The 9,666-nt window shown below is 49.3% G+C and overlaps 1 protein-coding gene across 1 annotated transcript in view; it reads left to right on the top strand.

The window, feature by feature from the left end:
- Positions 1 to 622: 622 nt before the first annotated feature.
- nlgn1 (neuroligin 1) overlaps positions 623 to 9,666 on the top strand; it is a gene marked incomplete at its 3' end in the record, with an annotated part of 81,286 nt that continues 72,242 nt past the window's right edge. Inside the window, 1 exon segment of the mRNA XM_084472584.1 lies at positions 623 to 1,019. Within this exon segment, the coding sequence (XP_084328710.1) occupies positions 914 to 1,019 (106 nt within the window). The 5' untranslated portion in view covers positions 623 to 913.

Genomic DNA, 9,666 nt, shown 5'->3' with positions numbered 1-9,666 from the left:
GCCACCCGTGGAATTAAACGAGGATCGCCGTCGTTTGCCGCCACAAACTCCTCCAAGACGGAATAACGCTCGCTGTCTTTTGGCTCCCGAGAACAGAGTGACCCGCAGACAGACACCACTCTGCCTGTGCTCTCAAGTTGGTCCATTTTGCGTGCACGTGTGCGCGTGGGAGAGTGTGTGAGTGTGTGTGCGTGCGTGTGCGTGTGCGTGTGTGTATGCGTGTTGGTGTGTGTGTGTGTGCGAGTGTATGTGTGTGATTTGACTGTGTGCCGCCCGGGTAAGTGTTGGTTCGCTTCGGGTTTGTACACAAGAGACGCAGAAGGAGGAGAAAAAGACGAGGAGGAGGAGGACAAAGCAGAGAGGATCTCGCTGAAAGACCACAAGGACCCCGAGAAAGACGTTTTTTTTTCTCTCTCTGCAAAGGCCCGAGAGAGAAAGAGCGGCAGCAGCAGCAGCAGCAGCTATCATGGCTGAACCGAGGCATGTCCCTCCTCCCGCCCGCGACGCTACCCCGACCGGAGAGAGCGACGGCGGCGGCGGTGGTAGTGCGCGGGATCCAACGGGGGACGGGGCCACGCGGCGCGGCCGGGGCGCCGGGGCCCTGGCGCGCAGCGCGCTGGGCCTGCTGCTCCTGCAGGCCTGCCTGGGAGCGGCGCGGGGCGACAAGCTGGACGAGAGCGACCCCGTGGTGACCACCGTGTACGGCCGGCTGCGCGGCGTCAAGAAGGAGCTCCACAACGAGATCCTGGGCCCCGTGGTGCAGTTCCTGGGCGTGCCCTACGCCGCCTCCCCCACCGGCGAGCGGCGCTTCCAGCCCCCCGAGCCGCCCGTGCCCTGGCCCGAGGTGCGCAACGCCACCCACTTTGCGCCCGTGTGCCCGCAGACCATCGTGGAGGGCCGCCTGCCGGACGTGATGCTGCCGGTGTGGTTCACCAACAGCATCGACGTGGTCTCCTCCTGGGTGCAGGACCAGAGCGAGGACTGCCTCTTTCTCAACATCTACGTTCCCACGGAGGATGGTGAGTTGACACCCGCCCCGACCCCCCCCCCCCCCCCCCCATCCTCCGTCTTCCCAGGTCTACTGTGCAGCCCTGGGGGGGGGTAGTCGATGGGGTCTGCGGTGGGGGAGGGGGGCGGCGGGGGGGGGGGGGGGGGGGGGGGTGGTGATGGTGTGATGGGCGCAGGGACAAGTTTTTGATTTGACTTGGAAATTCGAACCTACAGTTTTTTTTTTATTTTGGTAAGGGGGGATGTCTGTCCGTCTGTCTGTCTATCGTCTGTCTGTCTGTCTGTCTGTCTATCGTCTGTCTGTCACCATGCGTGCCTGTCCGTCTGTCCGTCCGTCCGTCCTTACAGAGAAAGCGCATGACCCAATGCATGCATAACTGTGCATGTTACTTTCTGTATTATATGAATACCAAGTGTTCGCACATTACTAAAAGAAGGGCTTGTGGGAGAAGTGTATGCGTGCCAGAGAGTGTGTGTGTGTGTGTGTGTGTGTGTGTGTGACCCCCCACCACATCTGTTTATTCAAATTCATCTCCATGGTTACTTTACCCCTCATCTATATTCTCTTCCCCTCCGCTCTCTCCAGTTTGTAGTCCTTTTGATGTCTTTTTATAACAGGAGTGTATACAATAACAAGGCAAACGACAACAACAACCTACAGCACATATATTAATAGCACACCCCATATAATACGTACACACAGGCTGATCCTGCGCGGGTTCCCCCTCTTTCCACCGCGGCGCGGAACGACCCATCTTCCTTATCGCACGGCCCCTCATTCCGGCTATTCCGACCGGCACTTTTGAAAAAAAAACACAGAAAAACTAAACCGGATATTAAACGGTGACAAAGTGTATACGGGTGTCAAGTTCTTCGTAAAAAAAAAGAAAAAACCTGGAAGAAATTGACTTTCTCTCTTCGCACTCCTCCTCCTCCTCCTCCTCCGTTATCCTACTCCCAAGTCGGTCCCCCCGCCGCGCCCCCCCCCCCAGCCTCCCCCGCCCCTCCACCTGGCTCTAGTCATTCATCACGACCCCTTTGTTCGCCCGCACAATGCCTCAAAAAAGCCAGCGTGACCATAATCAGCGCTATTGATTAGCGTGACGGGTCGGCCAGCTGATCAGAGGGCCCTAAGTGAGATTGTCATGCTTGTTCCGCCGTCTCCTTTCTGTCCGTCTCCTTTCTTTATTTCTCTCTATTTCCCTCGCTCTCTCTTTCATGCTCTCTCTGTTTCCGTCTCTTATCACGCTCGGTCTCTCGGTTCCCTTTTTACTCTCTCTCTCTTTTCATTTAGTCGAACTCTGAGTCGAGTACCCTATTGTAGTAAAACAGCTTTCGCTAATGAGATCATATTTAGTCTTTTTCTTTGTGTACGTGTCTTTTTTTCCCCCCCTCTCCATCTCTCGTGCTCCTCTCAGTTCCGCTCAGCCAGTCAGCTGCAAACGCATCCATGTGCGAGTGTGCGAGTGTGCGTGTGTGCGCGTGCGTGATGTTTGCGTCTGAGTGGTGTGTGTGTGCGTTTCACCTGAACACGCGTGCGTTTGCCTTAATGAGCGGGTGCATGCCGGCTGCTGTGTGCGTTTGTTTGACGTGGTCCTCGGAGCTCCATGTTATTCTTTAGTCTTCTATTCACTTTTCAGTCAAAAGAATATCCAAGGAATGTGCCCGGAAACCCGGCAAGAAAATATGTAGACAAGGAGGTATGTATATTATGTACGCAATTTCTACCCTCTTACCCTCAACCTCCCCCACTCCCCCTCCCCCAATCCCCCCCCCCCATCCACAAACCCAACTGCAAAATGGAAAGGCGGCTGAGTCCCCACAACATAGCGGTGGCTTTTTGTGCGTGTCAAAGCAAGTGTCGGTCACGACAGCGCTGTTGTCATGGAGAAAAACCGCCCACCCATGTTCTGCTGCTTGACTTTAATTGGTCCAATGTACCTAGAACACTTGGCCGTAGCGCGGTAAACACAGGTGTAGCTCATAACCATAATTAGAGGCTGGTCTTGTTGAGGGTCTGTCCGGTGCACCAGCATCGGAGAGACATGGGAGCTGTAGGCGGATGGGCGACCGCGCGGCCGTTCTGGAACAAATTGCTAGGAGGCTTTCTGTAATCCTCCCAGGATCGTCCCCTCATTAGTTGTGTATTTGTGAACAGGGCGCATGAATAGAGACAGCCCCCCGAATTGAGACAAAATTGGGGACACGGCGGCGGCACTTATGGTCGCCATGGTAATTGGTGACCAGCGAACGTGCCGCTCTTAACGCTGGCAAAATACAACACAGCGTGTTGAACACATGGCCGCGCCTTTTTGACGAGAAACAGTTCAATTAGAGAGGACGTGGGACCGCGGCATTGTTTTGCAAACCGCTCTGCACGCCGTAAGCGACGCACAGCCACGGTCAGACACGTGACACTGGTCCGACGGTCGGTCAAACCGAGATAGCCCCCGACGAGATACCCCCGACGAGAGCGCGTGCCACGCGTTTCCCGACTGTAGCAGTCCTCCTACACCCAACCCAATGCGACCTGGAAGGGTCCAGCTCTCCGGGATGCGTCCAAGCTGCCCGGGATCACGGCCATGTGAACGGGAACAGACTTTGAATTCATTTTGTGTCCACGCGGCGACACCTGTGTGTGCCCCCCGCCGCCACTCCTGTCGTGAAAAGAGTCCAGTGTCTCGTGCGGGGGGAGTCTGAGATTGCCATGCCACCCGTCGCCCCTTCCTCCTCCATGGGCCACTGGTCTGGTGAGAGAGCCTCCGTTGTTTGCCGGGGGGGATGGGGGGAGGGGGGGAGGGCTGGAGGGTTGGAGGGGAGGGGATGGGGTGGGGGGGGGTGCAAGAAGGGCGGCCAGCGCCATGGCCATGTGCCAGATAGAACAGGTCAGGAGTGTGTCCTGGCTTGGATGTACAGAGAGACGGGGCAGATACTTTGAGACGATGGAAGAAGCATATGTGCTCACACACACACACACACACATCCATGCACAGACACACAAGCACACACACCCCATTGCCATCCCAGGAGGTTGTGTGTTAAACAAGATGAGTTTAGGCTGGACCTTGAGCACATGCTCTCTATTAAAAGTGAGGCGATTTGAGTTCTATTGGCTGGGGGGGGGGGGGGGGGGAGGCACCTTATCAAGCGGTGTTACATCAAGATAATGACCCTTGTCTCCCCAATCGTTGTTACCTCCCTCCCATGTCTTGCTCTCTGCCTTGCACTCTCCTCTCTTCCTCATCTTTCAAACTCTTTATCTACCTCTCTCCCTAGCTCTCACTCTCTCTCGCACCCTCTGCCTTTATCTCTATGCTTCCCCAGGTGTGTGTGTGTGTGTGTGTGTGTGTGTGTGTGTGTGTGTGTGGGTGTGGGTGGGTGTGTGTGTGTGTGTGTGTGTGTGTTCATGGGATAGCAGCTACCTCCCTAATAGGCGGTGGGTGAGGATTCCTCAGTGTGGGCAGAAGCCGGCGTTATTAGTCCATGTCCATCCCACCTCCTTATTAGATTGTTAGAGAAAAAAACGTGTTTTCCCTCACCTGCTTTTTGTCTTCCCCCCTCTCTTTTTAGACTTTCATTTTCTCTTGGCAGCGACGCCCTATAGCCCACTATTTTCTTTTTCTTCATTATTTATCAGTAACTGATGAAGAGACCGGAGCAGTGAAAGGGTACTATGGCAGATCAGTAAGAGAAGAAAACAAGCAGAGAGCAGGAGATTTATTGAGTGGGGGGGGGGGGAAGAGGGAGGGAGGATGATGTCATGACAGGAGTGAGGGAGTGAGGGAGAGAGGGAGAGAGAGAGACCTCCAGATGCACGCCATCTCTCCGGACGTACAAGGTGAAGGGGCGTAGACGTCGTCTGAGATCTTTATCTTTTGTCTCTCCTCTCTTTCTGAGCTTATTTAAAAATCACAAGTGGAAGTTTTTGGCACTTCAAAGGGGTGTCTCTTTCATCTCCATTATTTTTTAATGCGCCTTCTCTCTGAGTGTGGTCATTAAATCCGAACATGCTGGGTAAGGAGTGGTTTGTCTGTGTCGGTGAAAGTGTCCCTCCCTCCACACCCGCTATTATGTGAAGTGTTTTGCGTAAGGAACATTTTTTTATTTTTTATAATCTGAATTAAAAGGAGAATTCATCCTCACACACTTTTCAAAGTGTCTTAGGCGAACTGAGTTATTGTGGTCAACTTTGTTTTAAAAACACACACATTTCAATATTTCAAACACAACACATATCGGCGGTTCCACAGATACCACCATCACCTCCTCTGCCAGCACCACCCTTAGTCCAGCCACAGCCCAGTTCACGACATGGGACGCCTTCTCAGGACTTCTTGAAATAAGCCACAGCAATTGGCCAACAATTGTTCATTAAGCCCCTGCCACTGAGACACAAATCAAACCTGTCTGGAATAGATGTCATCTATTGAGATTGATGTGTACCCCAGAGTCTAACAACCACACCTGTATTGTAGCAGAGAGACTCTAGCTAAATGTTTATGGCATAATGAGGCTCCAAGCTGTCAAGTTAGCGATATAACTATACACAGGCTTCATGGGGGCATGATGGGCCTCGCTAACGTCGTACATAATAAAATGCATCCCTTTCTAAACACAAAATGGTTTGACGTCAACAAACAAACTGCTCAACCAAAGAAATCTTTCCCGACCCACAGTCGGACTCGATATGTGAGTATTCCTTCATTTAGTTCAGTGCTAATGGAAATACAACACTTGATCACGCAGCAAAAAGCAAATATGATGTTGGAAGACAAGTTGGAATACAGCACTAACCTAGAAATGTATCTCCCAATAGCCACAAGTGTGATAACTAGAAAAACAGGCCCTTTTACATGCTGCTGAATAAAAGAACAAGCTGCCGTTGTGGTTGAGTAGGCCCAGGGTTTGTCTTGTCACGTGGGACCACAGGACAGATGTTCACGTTGGGGGGATCGTGGCTATTATATATCTATTTAATTTCCCTATCGAACAAGCAAAGCCAAATGGAAAAATGTGGATAGCAGCATCATTTAGCACCCCTGCGGTGACGTCGTAGGGGTGCTGCCATTGGGCGGTTTGGTAAGCGATTGCAACATGGGTGCGTCTGCAAGCAATTCAGTTCCTTCTGTGGGTGATTTAGACGAGGAATTAAACTACCCGCTGCCTCTCTTTCCCTCCCTTTACCCATCTATCTCCCTCTCTCCGCCACTCTCTCTTCCTCTCAGCTTCCCTCTCTTCCCAAGGCCTTGTTCCAGTTTCATACGAGTTGAAGGAGAACCCTTTGGGATCTCCTTCGCTTTTCCATCGGTCTCTCTGTCTTTCTTACACGCACGCACGCACGCACGCACGCACACACACACACACACACACACACACATACACACACACACACGCATGCACACACACAAATACATACACTCATAGGGATAGTCTCTCAGGAGAGACATGAGCAGAGGAATCTATGGATCATTTCCTGCGTTAACTAGCTGCTAACTTTGTGTGTGTGTGTGTGTGTGTGTGTATGTGTGTTTGTGTGTGTGCACATGTGTTTGAGGCCAAAGAGTTGTATTTTCCTCGGCCTCCGACAAAATTAACAGAAATGTTGGACTACAGTCTGAAACTTTAGTTTCCCAAACACATTATATAATAAATGTATAGAGATGCAGAAGCCGTTTAGGTCATGCCTGTTTATCGCAAATAAATAGTATACACCATATGTATGTTTTAATTATGCATGAAAACAATTTCTGTTTTGTATGTGTATGTAATGATTCAGTGTACCGTATGTAATAATTCAATATTTTAATCATAATAATACATCTTCTCAATAATATATCAAATACAACATGTTATGATTACACCACAGTTTGTTTCAATCCCAGAAACAATCTTGCCCCTAGCAGCTCGTAGCGTTGCGTGGCTATTTTTGGCGGTTCATTTCGTGGGCCTGGTGGTGGCAGAGCCCAAGTCCGGGCCAGCCAAGCTCGCATATTTTGTCACCTCATGAATATTTCAGGTAAGAGAATCCGTCAACATGGCTACCAAAGAGAGACACGAGGTGCAATGAGGAAAAAGGAAAATGTAACAGCTTTCGCCGTCGTTTCCATTTCGCTTGGCGGCCATTATTTATGAAGTGAGTTATCCTTCTCCCGCTCTGAAACATCTAACAAGCTACTGAACGTGGGCACACCATTTTCCTTGAGGGTTATGATGTTGATGATGGAGGGGCAGGCTCCAGACTGTTCATGTCAACACCTCCGTGTTTTGGGAGTTAGAGAGAGGGAGAGAGGGAGGGAGGGAGGGTGGAAGGGATAGAGAGTGGGAGAGAGAGAGTGTATAATGATGGAGAGTAAAGGACAAAAATGTTGCTATGTTTACATATGTGTGCTTCATCTCTGACGATAATCACGGCTGGAGATAATTATTCCGCAAGCTGTCGGTGGTGACACGTAGCCCATGGAAATATCCTAGCTGCAAAAAGAAGGAAACTGGACCAATTATTTGATGGCGGAGAATTGATCATTTGATGGCATTTGATGGCTGATATGTATTATATACGTATATTGTATTATATATATATATCTTTGTAGCAGTACGAAAAGATCTGGGAGATTTGAAGTGACAATGAATTGAATGAGTCAATTGAATGAGGATTGACAGAGCCTACCTGTTAGCCTCCCTCTCTCCAAGCCATCGCTCTAGTTTTTACACTGTGTACAGTTGCATTCACTCCAATAGGCATTATTCCACTGAACATGTCTCCTCCCCTCGGGTGACCAGCCCACACATAACACACTTCATCTAACACTCAGGACCTCTGCAGGTCTGGAGTCTGGTGGTGGGGAGTAGGATATCTGGGTGGGGGGGTGGCGGGGGCCAAGTCCCTTTTAATTAGGTTGTGATATTAAATTGGGTCGATTTAACAAGGAAGGGGTGGGGGGTTCATTTTGGCCCACACACACACCCACACCCACACCCACACACCCAATTAACAATTAATGAACGATGACATTTAATGGGATTCTGATTCCTGTTTGTAGAAATATTCCAAGGAAACACTAGTCAATAGCTTGCATCTTCATATTATTGTGTTTGCAGCGTATGTGTGTGTGTGTGTGTGTGTGTAGTTGGAAGTCGGATGGGTTTTTATAGAACAGGAAGTGTGCGGCAGCACCATGCCAGATGGTGAGTATGAGGCTAATTGCATAGAATCGGGACAAACAGCGGTGTCACCTTGGCCGAGCAATCAGAAGGAGTGAGCGAGAAGGAGAGAGAGCGGGTGAGAGAGATAGGCGGGGGGTAGCGAGAGAGAGAGTGCACCGTGTACCATTAGGATAAGAGCAGAGGGAACAAGAGGAGATATATGGCGGGGTGTGGTAACCATCCAGTTGGATAAAATAAAAAGTGGATGCTAGGTACACTCACAATGTGGAAGAACCTTTTCCAACGCAGCGACGCGTAGCAGATAGAGCGGCGCATTGTTTTGGGTTTGTTTGTTTTCTCCGGTTGTCTGAAGGCCACTGTCTGGAGAACACTTGTTTCTCAGAAGCACCAGCGTCTGTGCCTTGTCCTACCGTGACATCGTAGGGAGAATAACGCATTGTTTACCATTTCCCGTCCCTGTTTTACTAGATTACTTTTGAAAGAAGACTTGTCAAATTATTCATCTTGTGCGGTATCTTGTTAGTAAAATTGCAGATACTACTGCTTAAATCCTCTGTTTGCTGCATTTTGTTGTCAGTTCGGTGGTACCTTTGTGGCTCTTTAATGTAACCTTCAAAACAGCTCACTGTTTTATTTGGAATTTGACATTGTGCATCTTTTTGGTTATCTTTGTTATTTACTATGAGTCACTTTGTATTTATCTTTTATTTATCATGGTTGATCATTATTGCAGTTATTCATGTGTGTCGGCCAAATTAGATCATTTGACACTTATTAGAATGGAAGGAATGTACTTTATAAAATGTAATGCGTGCGGTAAAATAGGTCATGCACCTATTAATACAAAATGTGAATACAAAGCAGCTGTCTGAAGACTGCAACGCTGCTTTAAAGACTTCCATAGAATCTCCTTTAGATCCATTTGTTGTGTTGACTAAATGTATGTAAATTATAAATTTACATTCGATTGAGCCGCCGTGCAATGTACTTGCGATTCCTTTTGCATATCCCTTCCTTTTTGTCTTTTGATGCGCTTACGACCACCGTTTTCACTTTCCTATCTAAATCTGTTCAGCATTAATATTCTATTGTCTCTGGATTATGCATCTGCGTTTGTTTCATTTTCCCATTTCGCCTCTCGTTCACTGTAACCGCCTGGCCCTCTCCTCACTGCAAGGCAAGGCTCTGAGGGCATGGTGTTAATCCACTTTAAATGTCTTTCTAAGCCAAATTGCTTGGAAAGACATGGGAGACTTTGCTTAGAGACACCTTGTGTACTGTAACACGTAGATCTAGACTGCAGTAAATATGCCACAAAGTGACAATAGTGGCCCTCGAGGCAACCTTGGGCTTTATAATTAGTTTCTGTGTGTGCCCAGAAGCCTTGTTTGTGAACAAAAAAAACATAAAGCTGCCATCAAAGGCCCCTGCAGCCTCCAGGTGCAAGTTTAATGTGGCTGCTTTAGCGCTGCTTAATTTCTAATTAATCTGCCC

The sequence above is a fragment of the Micromesistius poutassou genome, assembly GCF_964030765.1.
Source record: "Micromesistius poutassou genome assembly, chromosome: 9".
NCBI lineage: Eukaryota > Metazoa > Chordata > Actinopteri > Gadiformes > Gadidae > Micromesistius > Micromesistius poutassou.
This window is presented reverse-complemented; position numbering and strand designations above follow the sequence as displayed.